Source organism: Chaetodon auriga, chromosome 17 (genome assembly GCF_051107435.1).
Source record: "Chaetodon auriga isolate fChaAug3 chromosome 17, fChaAug3.hap1, whole genome shotgun sequence".
NCBI classification, from domain to species: domain Eukaryota; kingdom Metazoa; phylum Chordata; class Actinopteri; order Chaetodontiformes; family Chaetodontidae; genus Chaetodon; species Chaetodon auriga.
In genome coordinates, this window is record NC_135090.1 from 14,827,892 (window position 1) to 14,852,304 (window position 24,413).

The following is a 24,413-nucleotide window of genomic DNA, read 5'->3' on the forward strand; positions in this document are numbered from 1 at the left end:
ATTTCCAGCTGCAACCATTAATTCATGATGCTAATTGGATAAGGTCAGCACACTGACCTGTTGAAAATGTCCTCTTTTGTCATGCCTGGACACTAATGAGGAAAAATGACCAGATTACTCTTCAGAGTTGATGAAAGCTGAACTTGTTGGCGAGAGGAAATTTCTACCGCTGATAGAAAGAAGTTAATTAGATCATTCCAGGAGACTCAAAACTCTTTGATTCTCCTCACTAAGAAGTAGATATGCTATAGCTCATATACACACACACATGCACACACACAAACACACACTGATGCATGCACATTTGCACATGAACACATAAACATAGAGCCAGTCTGAGTGTCTGTGCAACATGTTTGAATCAATATGACGGCTCAGACTGAATCTCCTGCACTGCAAGGGGGGACTGTGTATGTGCCAGAGTGAGAGTGTGTGTGTGTGTGTGTGTGTGTGTGTGTGTGTGTGTGTGTGTGTGTGTGTGTAACTACCTGTGTAAATACTGTAATCTGTCAGAGCTCAGCTGAACTAGTTCATACTGCTTGGCACACAGGCAGATATGCACACGCACACACACACACACACACACGCACACACACACACACACACACACACACACACACACACACTTTGGCCCCCTCAAAAATGTATATTATGCATAGGGAGGGGGAAGGGGAGGGGTGCTTGCTTGTATCAGAGCGGCCATGGCCCCCACTTGGCGGCACCCATGACATACAGTATGTCGAATTGGCATTGCTGTCCCTCTCTTCTCTCTTTGTGTTGGTATCTGATGCATGAAACAACATCACACACACACTAAAACTGAGAAAATGCAGCAGAAAGAGACGAGAAATGCTGGACTGGCCATTGCCTTAACTATTGTGGCTCTGGAGCAGAATCTCTCTCAGACTCCTGGCCTTCCGCAGCAGATGGAGTTGTTCAGCACAGAGATTATAATTTCAAGATTAAAAGGAAAATGCCTTAGTTGTACTTGGCTGACTTCTTAATTGTAATCATTTTATCCACTGTTCTGACAAGAGCTCATTTCCTTGGGAACAGAAGAGCTCACAGTTTGTGCGCCAGCCCCCTGTTGCACTGCTACCTGAGGAGAGGACAGTCAGAAGGAGCGAAGACGTGCCAGAAGCTGAGAAAAGAGGAAGAAGGAATAAAAAGATGCTACCTGGAAACTTAACGCTGTCGTGACGATAACAAAACCGCCGCACCATGACGATCTCGCCATTTCACCAAGCAGCAATCCTTGTCATTTCCGGGCAAAACGCACACTCGTACGCACACAAAGTCACCGACACAAACAGTCATGCACGCTGTCAGAGGCAGTCACTCACACACACACAGATGCAAAGTGAATTGTGAAAGTCATAGAAAGTTTATGTGGAAGTCAAACAACCAACTTCAGCAGAGTTTAAAGTACTGACTCTGGCAGAATGTTATTGAAAAAAGAGCACACATCCTCAATAGGCTTACGCTGAGGAAATACTGTATATAGTTTAATCTAATATCGACTGCTTAACACCTGGTTTGGGTTTTTTTTTGTGTGTGTTTTCAAGTGAAAGGGGCATATACCATGTGATGCAGCATTTTATAAAGCCTATGACTTAAATATTCGATGCATAGAAATACCCTCTGCTGGCATTTTCCAAAATGTGGATTTTCAGGACTGTGAAAGACATTTTTGCTGCAAACTCAGATTCAAAGCAAACATCTGCTCAAGGCCATCATGTCAGAAACATCCTTATACAGAAAGTTGACGCACAACACATCCTGGCGCTGTTGTCTCACAGGTTATTCTTAGTTTGTTTCAGTTAAAGGAGTAAAGGCCACCACATTAACAAGCTGTCTTCATCTGGCAATTCACACACTCCAGCGCTTATTTTAAATGTCTCATACAACCTTAAATGTGTGATTTTCATTTCTTTTTTGTCAGAACTGCACGCTCTCATTCTCATATTCATTTTACTGTGTACAAACGCACACTGCTGGAGGTTTACATTGTGAGTGGGTGTAGCCTCCTTGTGTTTTTGCTGTAAATTCCTTTTCCTTTTGTTTTCGTGTAACAGCAGGCTGATTCTCTGGGCCAATCTGAGATGTCTCCCCTGTGCTCCCAAAAGCCACTCCGAGGCCAGGGCACGAACTTAAGTGCTGCTAAGTAGAAAGCACCTGCACCTCATCCTTACCATCATACTGTAAAGTACATTAAAATGCCCTCCTTAGCATTGCTGCTATAGTAAACAATAATGAAATAACAATGAATAATAATTGAATGGATAAAATTGCCAATGCCTGTAGGAAAATAACTGCACGTGAAAAGGTCACCTTCCTAAAAGAGGTGAAAATACGTGAATTAATGTCCAAGTGATTTCCTGTTTGCTGTCTTCTGATTTGGGCTCTGTGAGCTGAATATAATGTGAATACCATAAAATACATTTCCACACTGCCGCAAAATGACTTATTAACCTTTAGAAATGATTATGGGTTATTTATTGTTCATTTCAGATTAATGGCATTACACAGCAGAAACACATACACACACCTTCATAAAGGTCAGATCAGAGAGAAAAGATTCTACAACAGGTTTGTTCATTTACTTTATGCTTACTTAATTTCAACACCCACATATCCACATAATACGTATGTGTAAATGCATGCATTAACACATACCTGTGTTAATGCACCTTTGTGTCTTTCTGTTAGTATATTTTATCCTGTTAAGCTAAAATGAACAGATACAAACGAATGTGCTTCCTTGCTGTCAGACGTGTGTTTGGTATGTCAGTCTGCACCGAAAAACACTGAAGCTAAAAAAATACATTCTTATATGGCAGTGACTTTTGAGACAATTCTAGTTAAGCACTAAGTAAATATTGAGTTAGAAAGTTAAAAGTTGTAGTGGAGCCCCATCAGCTACAACCTCCAGCGAGTTACTCACTGAGCTTTTACCGAAGGAGCTTTGAAACTGAATGTGCATTTCAGCCTTGCTACATTCCTGCAAATACGATGGCTTGAGTGGTTTGGAGTCAGCACAAACAGCAAATGCAGCAAAAGTACACACGCTAGCCTGTAGCTAGCTTATGACGCACACCCGACAGTGTGTGCCTGCGTGTGTGCGACAGTGAGCACTTGGACTGATCTCAAAACTCACCTGAAATTCCAGTAGTTTGTCTTATTTTTCTATAGTTTCTTTCACATTTCCTCCTGTTTCTGTATTTTCAAGAAGTGGAGTCTTACATCTTCAGGACACGCTTTCAAAGCACAGAATCATTGTTTTTCTTAATTAGTCAGTTTGCATCTACTGACACCTTTTCATTGACAAGCTCTGTACACATACATGTCAACTCTGGAGAACTCCCGGCAGGTGAGGGTAAGGGATAGGTTAGGATGTACAAGCATGAGCTGAGGGCTTAAGTTAAACTCCACCACAGCACGGCCTCATGTGGAACACAGTACGACTGCAGTGTTATTGCTCACAACAGGAGAAACATTCAAGTGTTGCCCGATCACACTGCAGCAGAATTAGTGCTACGAGCTCAACCAATAACGCGCGCACCCTTGTGCAGACACGAAAACATCCACCCAAGCAGCAGCAACCTCAATCACGTTCTGCTGACTACACACAAGCACGCACTCGCAAACAACCGCGCACACGCTCATTTCATTTCCGTTTCTCAGCCGGTCTAATTTTGAGTTTTGTCAGAGCACATTATTACTTTTTCAATTCCAACAATAACCCCCTACTTCCTCTCCTTCTAGCTCTTCCCTTCTCTCTCTCCTCCCCTCAACTCTCGTGCTCTTTTGTGCCGCCTATCTCTCTTTCTCTCGTCCAAATGGCCTTATTGTGACTTGAAGATATTATACAGAAATCAATTTGCCTTTATGGCATACTAAATGATTCAAAGTGTATTAATGCAACTGCACATACTGAAAACATGCACAGGGTCAGTCAGTTTCTCCTAAATCTAACTCTCCTCCTTGCACCACAGAGACATGCACACCATATTCACTGATGCTATGTCTCTGTTTATCTCTGTCTTGCTCTCTTTCACTCAAACCACCCCCACCCCACACACTTATGCGCACATCCACATATACACATCCACCCAAACCATGAATATTCAGAAGCATATTCTGTATCTGTGAGATCATGATGAAATTTTCTCAGGGCCAACTATGCTCATGTGTGTGCGTGTGTGTGAATTTGCGTGAATATGGATGCCTTGAATGCTGAAGGGTGTTTCTGTCCTGTAAATAATTCTGCATCAACTTAGTAGAAGCACACATACTGACACTCATACATAAACGCACAAACACACAGATGCACTCGGAGGTCCACGTGGAATCTCTCCATAACACGTATCCTTTTTCTACTGCATGCATTAGTGTACTGTACTGTAACCGTGCAGTGTTTTTCCATCATATTTTGCTCACGGTACTATATAACACGGTTTGGGTACAGTGAAAGTGTGCTGAAACAGCAACCTTCACATACTAACCCAATTTTAAATGGTGTTGGTAAGATTTGCTCTGCTGTCGTAAAGTTACATATGTCAAGTCAAGTCAAGTGAAGTTATCTGTGTACCTAAAAACCACAGAGTGACTCAGTGGACCTGTGGGTCCACATCTGCAATGGTTCCCAACCAATCCCAAACTCTCCGGATTACTAATTAAACAATCCGAAACTCCACCGGCCTCTACTGGAGCCTTGGTACGTGACACAACTTCCTGTTTTCTGTCCCTAGCTTTCTGTTGCTGTCGTCATCATTCAAGTCATCCAGCTACAAAACTTAGTACATTAGTCCTGCAAAGGGCCTACTTAAAGCTGCCATGTGCTCTTCATCAACCTGTCTTCGAGACTTTCTTTTTTCAAATTAGTTCACAGAAAACGGGATATAAACTTAATGGTAGTAGTTAATGTTTCTGAATAGCTTTGTTAGCTTAGCTACTTGATACCCAGTGCGACCAGTAAAAAGCGATGACGTTGACACACAGTGACATCCCTTTCACTTAGCCTGTTTAAGGTTTTTAAAGTTAAACAACGTCCTGTTCATGTGACCATGTCTCCTTTCCAAAACTACAGGCACCACTCCTACCTGGTCAGGCTCAGGGACTTGTCTTAAAATAACTACTTCACAATCCACAATAACTACCAGTTTCAAAGTCACACGAGTGATCTCCCACTCTACCCCAACATTCACCCCTAGACAGACTTTGTTGCCCTTTATACAACGCTTGTTCTGTGTTCCCACCATTACTGGCGAGGCAAGCCGTCACACTGACACACCATCCTCTTGTGGATCAGCAGGTCTATTACACGCTTTGGCATGAGACTGGGCTGATCCATCAGCCACATCTTTAATCAGCTTTACTGGCACATCAAAATAATTACAACAGGAGGACCTCACTTCAGTGTTAAGCGCAAGAGTGTATTCTACAAAGCACACTATATCGCTTGGAAAATTCACGGTCTGTTGTGGTGATTCGAGACCTCAAAGTGTAGTCTGGTGACTTCTTGTTCTGCGGAAATTTGGGTCATAAATCAAAAGTTATCTACATGGCATATGGTGAACAAAGAGGCAAACTGAGTTCTGGCAGTAAATAATATTAGCAGTGGGACTACATTTCCACTCATACCAACTGCGTCCAAAAATGATGTCTCTCTAAACCACTAGAACCACCATCAGTAGACTGGCATGGTATTATATGTTCCTAGAGACGGCAGTCTTTTATATGCCTGTTAGAAAATCTAATTTGCATTGCGATCACTCACTGGTGGCATTCCAACACGGACAATAAAAATTTCGAATATACAAAATGCATAAAGTGAACAGTAACAGCAACACCTGTTCAATATAATGAGATCCAAAGCCATGATGCAAATACTTTCATAGACCATGTCACAGGCGTGTTAACTCTTCTCTGTGGTTTTATCCAAAACTGCAGTTGCATTATAATTTAAGGTGCATTTATTTTGTAGATTCATTCTGCACTCAGGGCCATAGTGGCTCCAACTGAAAGGAAGAGAGTTATGAAACCAACCTTCATATTTACACCTAAGGGTAATTTAAATTCCCCAGTCCCACTGGACTGAGTACCTGTGGGAGAGAAACTCAAACACAGCATTTAGTGGACTGAACGAGAATATTCCTGGTGTAAAATATCCACTAACCACAGTGTGCACCTACAGCATGTTCTCTCGCTCAGTGATGGAAAAAATATGGTCTCTTGATTTCATCTATAGAGGTGAGAGAAGACTGTGAATACAGAGCTGAAGGTAGAAGCACTTTCCCAATCCGTACTTATCTATTCATGATGAATACGTGATCATTTAAGGACACTTGTATATATAGAAAGGTGCTTTTCACATGTATGTGATTGTGAGAATAAATGGACAAAAAGAAGAGAAAGAAAGAGAGAAAGAGAGAAAGAGAGCACATTTCCGATGATATTGCGAAATGCATTTCAAGTCATTTGATTGCGTGGCTGAATAATTGATAGAAAGCTATTACGGCTGGTATGAATGCCTCTAGGTGACACGCACACACACACACACACACACACACACACACACACTTTCACAACTTTGTGTGTGCATGTGAGTGTGTCTGTGTGGGTATGTTTTCTATGCATGTTGTGTGTATGTGGGAGGGGTGTGAATAGTTGTGTACGTTGTGTTTCTGAGTTGGTGTGAACGAATTAGGAGCTTGGCTCCTCTTAGCCTTACTGACAGAGTGACAGAGACATTGCTAATCCAGCTCTGACACGTTGCCATTTCCCCCCTCTTCCCTCCCTCTTCCCCCGCTCACCTCCCCTTCTTCCTTCCCTAGACCCAAATTACAGCTCACTGCACGCTGAGGTATGCTGTGCGACAATTCAGCACATTGTTTTTGTGTTCCCTCTTAAGATGTAGGGAATACAAACTTTATTTGGCAGTGTCTGCTGTAAACAAAACGATAAATAATAAAAAAAAATGACATAACTGCTGATGGCATTAATGCCACTCTCTTAGCTGTCGCACGTGTACTGGATTTGAGCGTGTTTTTCCTGCCGTTTTAGTCAGACATTCAACATAATAGAATGTAAAACCGATTTGACAGGAGGCATTAAATATGTGTTATCAGTTCTATTGAGTGGGGAAATCCTTTGCATTGAACTTCAAAGAATGATCACGCAGGATCCACCATCTTTGCCCGAAATGGCACAGTCCAGACACACCAGGCTATTTGTCTGCTTCTCCCTCTGAATGAATCTGCCACTAGCTTCCACAGAGGTGATCCATGACAACATTAACCTGCATGTTCTTCTTTTGTGACATCCATACATCTGAACCAATGACCACCAGGCAGCTTTCAATGTCTTACCTACCACATCCTAAATATACAGACGGACCACAGGAGGGAGGGAGCCCTGTCTACAGAAAACAGTCGTCTCCTGCTTTGCCGTGTTCCAGCAAAGGTCCAATAGGGAGTACCTGGCCTGGATTGTGTTCTGTCTGTTGATCAGGTTGGGCTCCAGCTGCTGTCACTGTAGTCCTCTCCACAGTCATCACACATCAACATTGGCGTGAATGCTTCCAGTGTGTGTCCTTGCGTCTTGCTGACAGAATCTCCCAAATCATTGCTGCTGACATTTAGTCAGAGTACAGCTCCTACGTAAGTTTGCCCGGAGGTGGATGCTAAGGTGATCTACACCTTCTGCGTTTCCACCAATTGCAAGCAATTCATTGCCTTCTTTCTTCATAGCCGTTGGTGGTGTCTGTTTTGTTTATCGCTTGTGCTTGCATCACTGAGGAACGCACATACCATGAACTGATAGTCCTCCAAGTTCAATACTGTGAATCCTCCCCCTCTCTCCTGGGAGGATGGAGAGATTCAGGTCCCCCCTGAGAAGTTTAAGTGCCTTCTCCTGCGTGTTGAGGGATGGCGCTCTTCTGGATGACTGACTCTGTGTTGCTTATCAGATCGACGACCGGAATGCATTCAGGGGGGAGCAGCAAAGTTTGATATCATAACTAAATCACTGCCTCTGCCCTGGAAAGTTCAGGTGATTGATGTCAATGGAATCACATCAAGGGAGGTATGAAGAATCCCTGATTACGCAGCTTTAATGACAAAAGAGTCAAGGTATATCTGCATCTATGGCATATGCTTGTATTCGCTGTATGTATATCACGTTGAAAACAAAATACTCAAAACAGCAAAACTGATTTTCTTTGAAAACGTAAGCTTTGAGGTTCCAGATGAGAACAGAAATGCAATAGAGGTGCAGTATCGCCACCAACTGTCCCTCACACGTCATGTGAGGACGTGCTAAGCAGGCCTGCTGTCCAAACCTCGTAGCACAGGTGGCCACATGTAGCACATTTGTGCATGTCAGCTGCCTTCTGACTTATTAGAAATACTCTGGTTTAGGCGAGGGGTTGAGCATGCAGGAGGAGGAGGTGGATTCACCCATAATGATGACTATTTTGACTTGATATCAATACTACATGTATTTGGACGTATTCGCAATGTCCACGAAAGAAAGGAAAACAATATATAGGCATTCACCTCAGACTTTCTCAGGCTTCAAGGGTGCGGTCATCGATGAGCATATTGTGATCAGGAACATATGATCTCAAGGCTGTCAAACTGGATCTTCTTCCACTTGTGGTTGTGGTACAGACTTTTTTGGAAATGGGGCCCAACGAGAGCCGCTGGGACTCAACCGTATGACTGACAATGTAAAACAATGAGCTGTCAGCAGCTGAGGGCAGAATGAATCCGAAGACTGTGGGTGTGATTCTCAGAAGACTGATTGTACAAGCAAGCCTCTCCGTGACAGGGAGTTATTTACATAGATGCGATGAAAAAACAGAAACTGAACAATGGAGCTTTAATGTAATTATTATCTACAATGCTAATATTAGGCATTTTTAGATGTTAGTGCATATAATTTATTTTAGATACTACTGCTACTTTTAAATAAAATAAACTTATTGTGCACACACACATTTCCACCTATGGAATACGGGGGATGTATGCTGGTACAAATTCACAGAGTAAAACAGAGTTCTCTCTCAGCCTATGCACAGCAGTGTGGCACAGCACACAACCCTATGTACAGAGACAATCTAAACCTAACCCAGAATCCAAAAATAGACAACAGCACACAGTACACTGCGCACACTTGCCTCTCTCCCACACACACCTTTGATTATAACCTAACGCATATAGAGGCACACACAAACCGTAGGCACACACTGAGCACACGAGCATTCTTGGATTGCCTGCCTCGCGTGCTTTCACATACACACACACATGCGCAGTCTGTCTGTCTCTCTCACATACACACACATATACACATAAATGATATGAAGGGTTTTATTCCAAAATTCTAAATTATTTGTTCTGGGAGAGCCTTACATGAAGTTAACTGTTGTTTATTGTTATAAAAACCCAAATTAATTGCAAGTATTGTAATTTCCGTTGCCGTCATTTGTCTTAATTTTGAGTAGTAGCTCAAACTCGATGGTATCCTTTCAATGGATTTCACTTCAGAATAAAACTCTTCATATGTAGACATACATACAGGTTTAGTCGTCCATACCTCGACAAATTGGAGCAGGAAAGTCCCAGACGGCGGTGTTCCCAGCATTGGTAATGCAGGTGAGTGTGGCATGGCCGTCTAAGACGTAACCAGGAACGCAGCTGTACCGCACACGGTCTCCCACGGCAAAACGTCCGCCACCACTTAGCACCGCTTTGGGCGGGATACCAGGGTTTCCACAAGATGTACTGTGGAGTTCTGCAGAGGGGGAGAGAAAATGAGAAAGGGAGAAAGATTTCAGCTTTTTCAATTGCTCTTCTGAATTAATTGCACTGAAATGTTAAACTATGCATATCCCCTAACTCAACCCTCACTCAACCAAATAATACGCCCAGCTCTCGCTCAGCGATGCGTCCAATCCAGACACTGTTCTGGAGCGCTTACAGGAGTCCACACTCTGCACCTAGCATCAAAAACGTACCGTCATGGTCAGATGAAAAAGACGGTTGCCTTGTGATGACGCAGTTTAAGCACCTATACACTGTCACAACCTCTTCTGAACTCTTACCACAAGCACACATACAGCAAGGTCCTTAAATCTGTAGTTCTTTGTAATACATATTTCCAAGCATGAGTGATGTAAAAAGAATATTTTGACTGCACTCCCAGTCAAAGCTGACTAAATTCAGCCCCAGAGAAAGGGAGGGAGACAATATCAGAGTGTTTTATAGTTAATCACATTATTCCCTGCAGATACATTAACAGTTCCATGCCTGAGACATATGCACAAGTGTGCATATAAACACCCGCACACACAAACACACACACAGCAGAGAGAGGGAGAGAGACCGACAGAGAGACAGAGAAGGGGTATTACAAACCATAAACCAGGAAGTAGATGGGAGAACAGGGACCAACTCCAGGCTTATTGTTTGAACTTGATTGATACAACTATGAAACTGTTCAGACAGATAGGGGGTTAGGGAGGGGCGGGAGGGAGACAGACCGATTGGGTGAGGGGGAGGCAAGAGCAGAGAGAGACAGAAAGAGGGGGAGGTGGAAAAAACAGGAGACAGGCAGACAGAGACAGAGGATGCCCAACATGATAGATAGCACTGTGAAACTACTCAGACAGAGGGGAGGGAAAGGGGGGAACGGGGAGAGCTAAAAGGAGAGAAAGGGAGGGATCGACAGTGGTAGCGACAAAGATTATGCTCAATATGCTCCCAAATGAATGCAGGAGACAGAGCCGGACTTTTTCTGAAGATGTCACCAGAAACTCTGGAAACCTTAGAGCGCTTCGCTCCTCAAACTTCAGAAATACGCTCAATGATCTCTGAGTGAGAAGCTGGAGAGCGAGGGAAGCTTTTCCACGCTAACGGCCAAAAACGTGTAATTGTCATTCACAAAGCAGACAGCGGGCGGAGGAGATCTGATGTCAGCAAATGAATCGATTGAGTGATTCTTGGATTGCTTGGCTGTTTAATTTATGCAGTAACTTTATTGTCACACCTTTCCAATGACAGCCCCCCCCCCCTCTCTCTGCGCTCCCTGCTGCTGCGGCTCCACTGCAGCCTCACTGCTGCTGACTCCTCTCAGGGTTGGATGGACATTTTGCGTTTATCAGTGGCTGCATGCAAAAACGCTCTTTCAGTTTCCTCTAAATGAAACTTGCTGCCGTTTTATTATTATTATTATTATTATTATCATTAAAAAGATTTTAATAACAGAAAGACCTCTGCCTCTAACTGAGTTTACATTACAAAAAAAACCAAGCCAAGCTCCATGTGCTGTAATCAGTTGAAATAAAGTTTCCCTTTAACGTTTTTTTTTTTTTTTTAGAGGGTGTACTTAATCCTGGTGCATGGACAGCATAAACGGAAGAGGACGTTTTGGTAAAGACCCTGACAGACCCCCCCCCCCCCAAACCCCCCCTACCTCCGTCCTCCTTATCTTCACACAGACACACAGTTACAGAGAAACGCACACTGACAAGACACACTTGGACACAAGCGCACATGCACATACACACACGCGCGCACCCAGGGTCATCCATCACTGCGGCGACCCCCCCCCCCCCCCGTGCTGTTTTGTGATTGGCTGTCAGGGTGGCCTAGTGTTGCGACCTGTTGGCCTATTGATTTTGCTAGTCAGTGTGGTCCAACTCAGTGTCAGGATGTTTGCTGTTCAGCGTCCTATCAGGCACACATTTTCTCACACCAATACACACACACATGCACACGCACACACGCACACACAACTGGTCTATTCGTGGTCGTAACGCACACACAAAGGTTTTCCCTCCTTAGCCATGCCATCACATTTTCATCCTTTGTTCCATCGCCTGCATTTTTCATAAAGTTTCTTGTTTCCTCTGCTTCATTTTCCCTCTTTTTTAATCTTTCTTCCTCCTTTTCTCCATCTGTCTCTGCCCCATAAGCCCCTTCTTTTTATCTTTCATTCCCACATCCCCTGTTTTTTTAATCTCTCCCCACTCTTCCCTCAATGTCTCTTCCTGTCACACTCCACCCATCCCCTCCCCTCCTGTTCCCCTGCTCCCTCCTCCTCAACTAAAAACTTTGATGACATGCCAGCTCCTTCCCTCTCCCTCCTGTTCCAACCATACCACTATATCACCCTTCTGTCCATCCCTTCGTTCCTCCTTTCTTTCTCTCCCTAGTTTATTGTGAACATCACATAGTTTCATTACACTAGTTTATTCAGTAGCCAACAGCTATACCACACTCCTTTTCATGGTTTATAGCTGCCTGTCCTCTCTTATTTATTCTCTTACCCTCACTTCTTCCTCCTCTCCATTCTCTCTCTCCATCCATCTATCTCTGACTCTCTTTCCCTTTCTCTGTCTCTCCCCAGTTTACCATAACTATGATTTCAGTCTCAGATGCTTCATTACAAGCTGCTGCTTTTATGGGCCATCTGTAGAACTATCTGCATTAGTCACACACACATACACACACATATAGGGGCACACAGAGGCCTGCATGTAGAGCAGACGCCAGCATGCAGCTACTTTTTCTCCATCTCACACACACACACACACACACACACACACACACACACACACAATCACACACACAATTTACCTGGCTTTTATTTCTCCCTAGATAAGCAATTACAGCAGAGTCCAGGTACAGGGAGCGTGAGACGGAGGAACTGAGATGGGAGAAAAGAAGTGAGTGGGGGGTAAAAAGCGACGGAGAGAACGCTGCCATGCTTTCAGAGTTTTTAGTGAGACGGATGACACTGCAGGCTGGAGGGTTGGAGAGGGGGAGTGAAAGACGGAGAGAGAGAGAGAGAGAGAGACGGAGAGGGAGACAGAAAAAGGAAAGAGAGGCAGAGCCAGAGAGGGATGATTCAATGAGTCTGGAGCTTTTACACCTCTGTCAGCAGTAACTTCGATAAAAGATGAACCAAGTTTTATGTCAGAACATAATAGATGCTGAAATGCGTGAAAATAAAGCATAGAAGAAGAAACATGTACATGGATTTCCATTAACCATCTGAAAAATGATTTTCAGAAACTCCTTTCAAGACATTTGCCCATGAAAGATATCAGGTTTATAAGGACGGCGAGAGAACAGACGAATGAGTCCGGAGGTGTGTAACAAACAGATATGTGTTCCAGGCCACTTAGAACCATAAAAGGTTTCACTGGCTGTCCACTTTCCAGTCAGGTGCTTGTCATTTTGATTTATTCAACACTTTGACCAACTCTTTTTATAGACTTGTGGGGAACTTGTGTCATAAAACACTTTTAGTCTGTTAAGTTCATCAAAGTTTATAGCACAAGTTGCACATCATTTTTGTGGTCGGGTGGCCTCCTGACAAAGCCAGAAACAAAAAACACAGATTTAGTTTCACAACAGTCTGTTTATAGTATCATTAATACTTCGATCCCACAGTGGTCATTCAACTTATATGACAGTAATTTATATTTTTTCTCATGAACACTGCTAACTATGTATGGTAGTCTGTGTGTCGGACAAGCAGATATGAGAAGATATCTTGTAATGTTGCCAAATGTGTATATACATGAAATGTGAAGAACATGTTGTGTTTCTTCAGTCTGACATTAGTGCTGATTAAAGATTGCCAGTTTCTTGTTCACAGTGATGGATAAGCGTTACCATTCTCACTATACAAATACAAATACTTCTGATTTGATGAGTTAATCAATCACACGGTAGACAAGAAATATTAGCAGCTGAGCCTGTGGTATTTACCATGCAGTAATCTTTGTTGGTTCATCTATGCATTAACATGTGCCTTTCAACTAGTATACATTATGGAAACTTTCATTTTTTCTGAGGGAGTTCAGAAAAGTGCTGCTGAGGCTTAAGAGGTTTTGTTGGAGCTTTGGAAACACTGGAGTGTTACATTTGGGAAAAAAAAGAAGTCATTTTTGGGCCCATTTTGCTCAACTATAACACATCCATATCTTTATATTGACAATTTTCCCCCCTCAAACAATGGCCCCATTGTTAGGAAGTTGCTGCAGGGCTGTCAAGCAACTGTCATTCATACTGAGATTCAGGCAATTTCCTCAAATTCTATGACAGCTCAACAATCATGAATAGGATAATATGGAATTATTTTACATGGCTGTGTGCTTTTTAATATGAAAAGATTAATGCCAAGCTGAGACATCCGGCATTTGAAAACTGTGACACCTTTCTCTTCAAAAGCATTACCAGCAAAAAAAAATGCAAAAAAGCCCATTAATAGGGATCATGCTGAGCAAACGAACAAAAACACTGAGGAGGGAACGAAGGAAGGAAGCTGCTATTCTACAATAAATAAGTGTATTAAACTACTGCACGTCTCTTTCTAATAAAAGTTTAAAGAGTGTGGCTGAAATAGAAAAAACAAACTAAAGTGCGGCTCATAATGCTTGGTAAGAGCGGTCAGGGCAGCGCGCACTTCCCTCTTCATTGTTGATGAAGACACTGGCTTTCTATGGCTTTGAAATAGTTCACGACACAACAAGAGGGCAGGCGACATTAATAATAATAATGAGAGTGTTCCTTACACGAGCCCAAAATGACCTGAACCCTGAGGGTGGATTCATTCCTGATTGTTGAAGTAAGAGACCTTCTCTTGATCTAAAAAGGACACTTGAGACCATGCCCGGCCAAACAAATCCCTGATTTGAGCTTTTTCTTCAAAAACACTGTGAGAGGACTGCGCCAGACAACTGTTGTGTAACTAAACTTCTCAACTTCCCAGTAATGGAAATGCCTAATTTAGACACAAGTACCTAAAAACAGTCCACCTCTGCAGTATTTGTGTGAAGATAATGGCTGTATTCCACCTCTGCACATTACAGCAGGGAAAGCATTTAGGGTAGTTTATACTGAGGTCCATTCCTGCACCAATCATCCACTTGATTTGTGATTACATGACCACTCAACGGTGAACGTTTCAAAATGCTCCACCATAACTCGTGCGTTTTGATAAAACCCACAGCCCGATGATGGCGGCACAGTTACTCCGCTTTCACCGTGTTGCCAAAAAACACAGGTTGCCTAATTGGCTCCTAAAAGACTGAGCCAGAGCCATTTTCACAGGAAGTGTGGCGATAAAAGGTAAAATACAAAACAGAACTGTGAGAGACCGAGGAAGTTTTTTTCTGTTTCTGCTGTTTGACTTTTTTAATGTACTCTGTAAGGACGATCATTTTCGAGAATCAACAAGCCTGCTGCACCATCCTGGAAAGCAGGAAGCAGTGTTTCCTGTCTGTAGTCCAGTGGAAGTGAAAGGAGGGTCAGGGCCGTGAACACGTGAGGAGTGGATGAAACGTTCACGCCAGAGACCGAGTGTGAGGTCTGCACCGTTACAATTAATGTCGGCTGCTTCTAAATATCTTTATATAACCATAACCAACTATTTCAATAGCTGAAACTTACATTTCTCACTCTTTATCCGTCCTGTACCGCTGATGTCACAGGGAACATTAATGGAAAAGACGGACGCTTAATAAAACCGTTTTGTCTGGGGTTACTTTTGTTTTGTCTCTTCTGACCCTTTATACAGAATGAAGGACAGGAACTAATAAACCACACACAAAGCCAGACACACACACACACACACACACACACACACACACACACACACACACACACACACACACACACACACCTACCCTCAACCACTTTTGATTGGAAGCTGCTTGGTGATGGTGTAATTATGATTAATTATGAAACTATTAATGGAGGGAAAAGGACTAAGAGGCAGTGGAAGGTGTGCGTGTGTGTGTGTGTGTGTGTGTGTGTGTGTGCGTGCGTGTGCATGTGTGTGTGTGTGTGTGTGTGTGTGTGTGTGTTTGAGTCAGATAGAGACAGTGAAAAGCGGGATAAATAGAAAGCTCCCAGATCGAGTAACGGTGGTTCAAAGTATTAGATCACTGGCAGCTGTGGAGATCCGTTAATACACACACAACTGTGGTGCTAATGACTGCAGCTTCTAGTGGAGATCAAACATTATGGACTCAGAGCAGCACACCGCTAATGTCTCTCTGTCTCTCTGGGTTTATTAGATGCCACGGCACAGACCACCGAACACACACGCGCGCACACACAACTCTCCCTGAAGGTAAAGGCAGTGTTAAAGATTGCCTCGATGTTCTGTGTGAATAATAATAATCTGCATTGAGTGCAGTCATGACACAGCTTCAGGCAGCCTGACGTCCACACCGGTGATTCTGTCTTCAGCCTAAACAGCATATAAGCAGGACAGTATACCTGACACAGAATTGTCAGAGGCAGGACTGACTTATTTGGCAATTTAAAATGATCACTGATGGTCACTGATTGGGGCAGATGACTGCTAAATTGGCATGGAAATACCAATAAAACACTGGCATTAAAAACACAGCATAAAATTAAATGTATTCAGATATTATTCGCTAAACCTTGTTTCTCTCAACTGCTGCTGGTTAGGCCAAAATGGATCCCTTATTGTCCATCTGCCTTTTATGATACTGGTTGGCTCAATGTCACATATACATCATATTATGGGACAGTCCATGCAAAATGACTCCATCAACAGAGCTAACAAGGACACACTTTCACATAAATGCAGCGATGCGAAAAGTACGGTCTTCCTTTGAAACGCAACGCACTTAAGCATAAACTAGAAATACACAATTAGAGTGAGTCGGGTGAGGACGCAATTTTACGAGAGCGGGTGGAAGAAGTTAATAATTTTGCAGGAAGAAAATAACCCTGTCCAACACAATTACCTCATTTTTGTGGATAGAATATCCATCTAAGAACGTTGGTTGAAAAGATGTACTTAAGTTTTTTACAGCCTTGCAATTTCCCTGTATGTAATTGAATGAGCAGATAATGACGGCACTTGGACTGCTCACAACGCTGTCAATTATAAGCCCTTTACATCCACTTCACCGGTGTGTGTGTGTGTGTGTGTGTGTGTGTGTGTGTGTGTGTGCGTACGCTGTCGTGTCTGCCTGGGTGTGCATGTCACTGCACGTGTGCATACAAGGCAAATGCATGTGTTTGGTGTGTGTTTGTCTCTGTGTGCCCGTGTGGGTATAGCTCCTTGATGTGGTGATCAATGTTTCTCTGAGGCCTGGTTCAATAAACCATTAGATTTCCCCCTAAAGACATCCTACCAACAGAGCTTCATTAAACACACACACACACACACGCACGCACACACAAAGAAAAACAAAAATACCACGATCTGCTATCTGTTTGATCTGACCTGAAAGGGCTAACTCTGTCTTTCTGGAGATCAAAAACATCAGCTCCATCGCACTTGATCAAACAAAATGGTACAAGGTTCAGTGTTTGCAGGCACTGCGAAAACACACGTGTTTTCATTACTCTGACTTACTGTAGATGACGGTCATATTAAGGGAACGCATCGGGGGGCTTTGGCAATCGCAATGCTGGCGCTACTTCACAACAATGTGCAAGTATCACACTTATGGAGGTAGAACCAATAGCAATTTTCTCAATGTGCAAAGGTAAGCTTGTTCACAGTCTCAAAAGTCAGTTTACCATTAAGTTCTGACATAACATTAGTCCTTAAATCAAGGGGCTGCACTGATTTAAGTCAGGGTCCTGATTTGCTTCCCTCTCTCTCTAACTGACCCTTCTCCTCCGTGTCTCACACATCCATACCCCCCCCCCCCCCCCGCCTCCCTTCTACTCTTATCTCCTCCCACAACCACCCCTCTTCTCCCTATTAATTAACACCGTGTGTGTGTGTGCGTGTGTGTGTGCATTCGCTTGTGTGCGCACATCAGGCTTCAGTATTAATTAAAGGTGTGAATGCTAATTGGTCGGATCAATAACGGGTCGTTAGGCCTCAGGGGCCAACAGCCAATGGGAAATCGTTATGTGTCTGACATCACTGTCACTCTGCTAAAGCTGCGGCGCACCGTGACACATGCACACACGGACGCGCGCACACCTGCACGCACACACACAGATTCGTACTTACACTCCCGCTACCTGTCATCTGGAAAGATAGCTTCACCTCAAAGGTCGCCGGAGAGTTTAGAAGCAGAAGAGGTTAGCAAGACGCAACTGGCGCGATAGATAGAAACTTACTGTATGTTCCTAAAACTAAATCAATATCCATTAAGGGAAGCAAGAGACAGCGGGGGCAGAGAGGGAGCAAATGGTTTTAAAAAAGATGCCATAGTTGTCATTGAGCAGAACTGAGTAAATGAGTGTGTCCTCTCAGAAGGCCTTTTTGTGCTGATCAATACCAAAGCACTCCTCCTCTCCCAGACCACACACACGTACATTCTTTTCAAATCCCCTCTTTCGTCTTTCAATCGCCTTGTCTGCAGCTAACGATCAGCCATTGTCAGTATGATATTCAGTCATTAGATAACTATGGACAAAACTCTGCTCTTGACCCTCAGCTTGACCATTCAAAGTCAAGTGTATTCAAGTCGTCCAAAAGGAATTTGTTTACTTGATGGGGACATGTTGGTTTCAAGCTGGCAGACACTGACGCCTCACCGTCACGTCCCAGTTAACCTCCTGCACCACCCTTCCTCCAATATAAATTGCTTTTGCATAAAACTGTGCTTAACAAATAAAATCGACCATGAAAATCAATTAATTATTGAACTAGCAGTAAGGGATCATGAATCTATACCAAATTTTATGTCAGCATTGGCAGCCAATCAATGCAACGGATGCATAAACTGTTCTTTTACGGCACTTACGCTGCCACTCATTATCCAAGATAACGACCCTTTGATTTTTCCAGTAGCGCCACCATCACCAGTAAAATGTTTATGTGTACACAAGACAGATTATGCGCATATTTCCATAAAATGTACTGCTCACGATCACGCCTCCCCTGAGGAAGAACCGTTTTCCATTCTGGACACCAGACAGTGTCTGAATTTGCACAGACGATGTTTCACCGTGAATGTGTCACAGCACGTTCACCCTCCCTCCTTTATCTTAATGACCCAAAGGCCTCTCCTCCAGCTCCATCCTCAACTCTAATCCTCACACTTGACAGGTCATAGCTCTACAACAGTTAATGCTGTTGATCGTTCCATCTGACAGTCGGTATTATGGGTGTAATGGACAGTGCTGTCTCTGGGGTTCACTTTGTGTTGTCACTTTCCTATATCGCTAATACCTTCAGACAGACCTTCTGCTTGTCCTTAAACCATCTGACACCAAGTGAGCAGCCGGCAGTGGAGGGCTATGCAAGGTTAATGCTGTTAAGTGGTGTATGAAACATTAATTGGTAACCCATGTACAGATTATTGCCTGTAGAGACACTCATTGTCAATGTGTGTGTGTGTGTGTGTGTGTGTGTGTGTGTGTGTGTGTGTGTGTGTGTGTGTGTGTGTGTGTGTGTCACCCTCCAGTGACTGACAACTTCAGCCATACTCTGGTGTATACTGTGCATATTTAATAAAAGCGCACAGCCTGAGTTTGTCGTTGTGTGTGTGCGTGAGAGTCACCGCTCCGTGCTGATAACATCTGTGTGTGTGTGTTGCTTGGTTGCACAGATGAGGTGAGCTAGCTAGCTAGCTTTGCGAATGTGTGTGTGTGTGTGTGTGTGTGTGTGTGTGTGTGTGTGTGTGTGCCAGAATGTGTGTGATATCTAATAGCTGTGGTTACTGTAGCGTGACTTATTAAATTTAACATCAAGAGACCCCCTGGAAAACTGACTGACAGATACTGGCACACACACAAATATACACACACACTCGAATTTAAAGCTGCCAAGCGCACCTTAACTGTGAAACTAACCAACCAACACAGACACAGCTGAGAAATCATCCTAAATATAAAGGCAGTGATGATACAGTGTCTGAAAACCGCACAGAATGTAAATTAAGCTGAAGAAATATCATATTTCCCCATTTTCCTGTCGGCAAAATAAAAGTTAAAGAACAACAGAAGCACACACAACTGGCTTGTTTTCTTATTTGTGCTGCTCCCAATTATTAGGAGTGCTGTGGAAAATCAACACCTACATTAACAGGTTATACCTTGCACAAAAATGTTAGCACTGACGTTCAACTGACGTTCATATTGGTTGACTTTATGAGAAGAACTCCATTAGCTGTTTTAGTAACTGGTTTAAATGCCTGGCGTGGGCCCTGCTCCAAAAGCTGATCAATGGAAGGTTTAACATCGGCTTTCAAACTCCTGTTGAAGTGATATCAGAAAATACAGTGTGGTAGCAGCTTTTATGCTGAAGTACACTTGAAGACACGAGCAGCTGGCCTCTGTCCTGTTTCACTTCTTTCAACTCGTTTCCATCCCATCCCTTTTAATCTTTTCTTCTTCTTTCATCTCTTTGTACCATCAGTGCAGTATAACATAACATCAACCGCAACCCAACAAGTGCTCCCCCTCTGCACAACATATTTCGCTGTTTGTCCACACTGTGTTTTACTTATTTTTACACTGATGTCAAATCAAAAATAGCCTTTGCATGAAATCACCCTAATAGCAATAAAACTTGCTGAAAATGTATTCATTTATTCTGCACCACACTGAACCGTGTCGTGTTGCATGGCCATTTATTTATGCATATTTTTTTTAAAAACCTGTCACTTAAATACAAGAAATTAAATTGACAAGATGTCAAAAATGTCAAAGGAATAGCAGCAAGGGAAAAGAAAAGGGGCTCGGTGGGTAAGCCTCAGCATTAACATCTTATCTGATTCAGCTGTTCTTGAACAAAGTAGCGCTCTCGTTAGCGTACTTTCCACTGATATAATGCAATTCTCCCTTCTCGGAGACGGTAGTTAAGAGGCTAAAAGCAGTGGGAAAGTGAAATGAGAAAATCTGCTGATAGAAAGCAGAGCGCAAGGGCTGGAGACACAGCACTGATAGTCATTTTAACAATTAATTAGATGATTAAATATTGAGAGGAAGACCCCACGGAAAGCCCTTAAATAATGAAATCTGCTGATGAGACGCAGCTCAAGGAGGTTAGAGATCATTCTTCCGATGTTCCTTATCACATTTTATTGGATGCTGTTACATTTGGTGAAAACCCTCTTTGACTGGCTGACAATGTTGAGGGATATGTTTTGTCTAAGCGCCGCCTCAGAGCTGCTGTCTGACTCACGGCGTCAGAAACTGCCATGTCAGCATGATCCTGCTCATTTTCTAGTTATGCTAATCAGGTGATATTCCTTCCTGCTTGGCAGGAGGAGCTGATTGGATGGGCCGAGGTGGTGACCCTGAAGGGAGGCCGTTTGATTGGTTGGCTGATATAAAGCTGAATAATGGACTGACATTGGCCAGGAGGCCGTATTATTATCAACACACACACACACCACTGCAGAACGTAAGCACACTTCCACACACACTGACATTAACTATGTACCAGGGTAGCCTATATTTTTGTCAGGTGGCCAGTGGTTCTCTGACAGATCTGAATATCATATCAATATATCATCTGATGTAATTTCTATCCTGTCCCGGCGCAGAGGGGTTTGGGAGATATTTGCTGTAATTCCATCATAAAAGTATTTAATATCATTCAGATATGAGGTCGATATATCATTTGCTGAACTTCTTTTAGTGTCAGACTCTAGTCACTGAAAGACTTCACACTTTACTTTGATTAGATCAGCCAGGTATCAGACTGATGACTATTTTTTGGACAATCTTTGATGTTAGACACCTATCCTTTCCAGGTACTAAAACGTTTGGCAGCTTCTTGATACAAATCCATCATCGAATGAGTTCGTTTCATCCAGGTATCACATTAATATGTCATTTGCTGGACTTATGCAATGTGAGGCGCCTCCGGTATCCTGCCCAGCCAGACGCGAAGATGTCTGGCAGCCATTTACTGTAATTACATTATCCAGACATCAAACTGATACATCATGTGGATAGTCATTAGGGGCCTGAGGCTGAGAAATTTGGCAGCTTTTTTATATTACACAATTATAAAATGATATACAATGATCCAGATAACGAGCTATGGTCACCTGTTTTTGACAAGTAACCTTGAGGAGTCCCACGTCTTTCTGCTTAACACTGAAAATGCCACTCATTGATTGTTGCTTGCTCTAATTAATTACTTACTTATTAGTTTACTTACTTTAGTGTCACTCACCCATCCTGCCTATCCACACAGTGAAAGGTCAGAATGTGTTCTGCCATTAGCAAAATAATTCAGACTAAATTAAAGCTAAATACATGTGTTTGATGCATTACTATAAAGTAAAATAATCAAGTGAGTTCAATGACACAGTGAGACATATGACAGTGTCTCAGTCCTGTCAACAGGCTTGTGGCTGACTTAAGTCTCTGTGGGTTGGAAATGTTGCGTGAGAGCACGACTACACATTGTCAGAAATCACTGATTTGCACGTTTATGATGTACCGATCACTAACGTTTGTAAAATTCATGACGCAGATGTGAATTTAAAAACACTCATATTTTCCTTCAAAATTTTATTTCTCACAATCTGCTCTTCACATCTGCCGTCACTGTGTGTGCGTGTGTGTGTGTGTGTGTGTGTGTGATTGTTTTGACTGATGCCCCTGCGTTGAAGCTGACCTTGCAGCAGTCGGAACAGTGAGGAGCTGCATTCACACTGTAGATAATGAACACACACACACACACACACACACACACACACACACACACACACAGCATTAAAACAGCATTGATTTCTCCTGTTCAACAACAAAGCATGGAGCACATTACATTATTACAGGGAGCTCCTCTTCTCTACTTCTTCCTCTCCTAGTCCTTCGTCTCTTACACTCTCTGACTGAAGATTTGCTTTTCTCATTTTTTTCTTCTGCTTCGCTTCCCTTCTTTCCTTTAATTTCTCCTTTTCGACTCCACACTGTTTTCCATTACTCCATACATACAGTGCGCCCCTCTTCCATCTTACTTCATTCCTCCCCTCTCAAGTCTCACATACTTCACCCTTGCCTGCTATATACACATGGGAATACAAAGAACACATGCATATACAGCATGTACAGACACAGGCGCACACATACGCGCGCGCACACACACACACACACACACACAAACAAACTCTGCAGGACTGTAAAACCACTTTTCTTCTGGGACAGAACTGACAAATTCCTTCTTATTTATATGTATGAACTAAGCCATAGTTGGATATATATATAGCCACAAACACACACACACACGCACACACACACACAGACACACATGTATTATGGGTGCCACATATGTGCACTGAGCCATGTACAATCTGTGGACAGAGAGAAGTAAAATAGAGAAATGGAGGAAGAAGGAGAAAGAAAAGCAGAGAGTTGTGAAGCACAACAGCAGGCTCTGTAATTCCTTCTCCTTTCAATACGTTACGTGGTCTCTTCATCTACCTCACAGCGCAAACACTGAGTAAATGAATGCATAAGTTATCAACAAAAATCAGGCAATCCTACACAAACCTGGAAAAAGAAAACAGGTGTTCAAATACCTCTGTTTGCTCGTGATACTGTCTTGATTTTCTTCCACAGGAAATTGACATAAATACAGACGTGGCCTCACTGGTGATGTTAAAATAAGCAGCTTAAACTTAAAGGCATCCTCATAATACACAACGGGGCATAAAGAAATGATAACACGACACAAACTGGGAGAACTGGGACAGAAGCTCCCCTCTCCGCTTTTTTCTAATGACAAATAGAAGATCCGTAAATCTTTAGTTTCAGCCATTTATATAGGTTCATATAACTACTGAATATATCACCTTCAAGATCCTATCAGGGTGCAGCTCCTTCAACCAACCTTCCCTAGAGAGAGTCACCTTCTCTTTCCCATGCGGCCATTAATTCACCTGGATTCAGTTCTGAATTCTGCTGAATGGCAGAAAGTGAGAGAGCAGACAGACAGATGGATGGAGGGATGATAGATAGAGGAGTGGATATTGTCAGTCCCCTCAGGTCTCTTTGATAAAGATCAGAGGAGCCACAGCCAAAGCCTCAATCACATACGCATGCACGTGTGGACATACAAACACACACACACACACACACACACTGTTTACACTGTGCAATATACACCACTGACGCATGCCCTCAGATGTTAAGAGAGCATACACGCACACGCACACACACACACACACACACACAAACTTGACTTTTGCACTCAGATCATGCTCAAGTCGACGAGACCAGAGTCAAAATCAATCAATCAAGTGCTGATAAGGGATCAGAGACTCAGAGAAACAAATGGCGGGATGACCTTTTAATGGCTGCCTCTAAATATGGATGCAAATGCTTTTCGAACTGAGATTCGGCCCCATGAGACAACGGCCCTGAGTTTTCACCAGACCGTGGCCCATCAGCCGCACAATCAGTCAGATTTCACATTTCATGAAGTGTTTT

At 43.0% G+C, this 24,413-nt stretch overlaps 1 protein-coding gene across 5 annotated transcripts in view; it reads right to left on the reverse strand.

Annotated features, from left to right (window-relative positions):
• The window catches only part of LOC143335403 (CUB and sushi domain-containing protein 3-like), a 318,991-nt gene that overhangs the window by 178,263 nt on the left and 116,315 nt on the right, over positions 1–24,413 (reverse strand). For all 5 annotated transcript variants that reach the window (XM_076754808.1, XM_076754807.1, XM_076754806.1 and 2 more), the window contains exon 5: positions 9,598–9,795. In XM_076754808.1, coding sequence (XP_076610923.1) covers positions 9,598–9,795 — 198 coding nt within the window. The remainder of the gene's footprint in view (positions 1–9,597; positions 9,796–24,413) is intronic.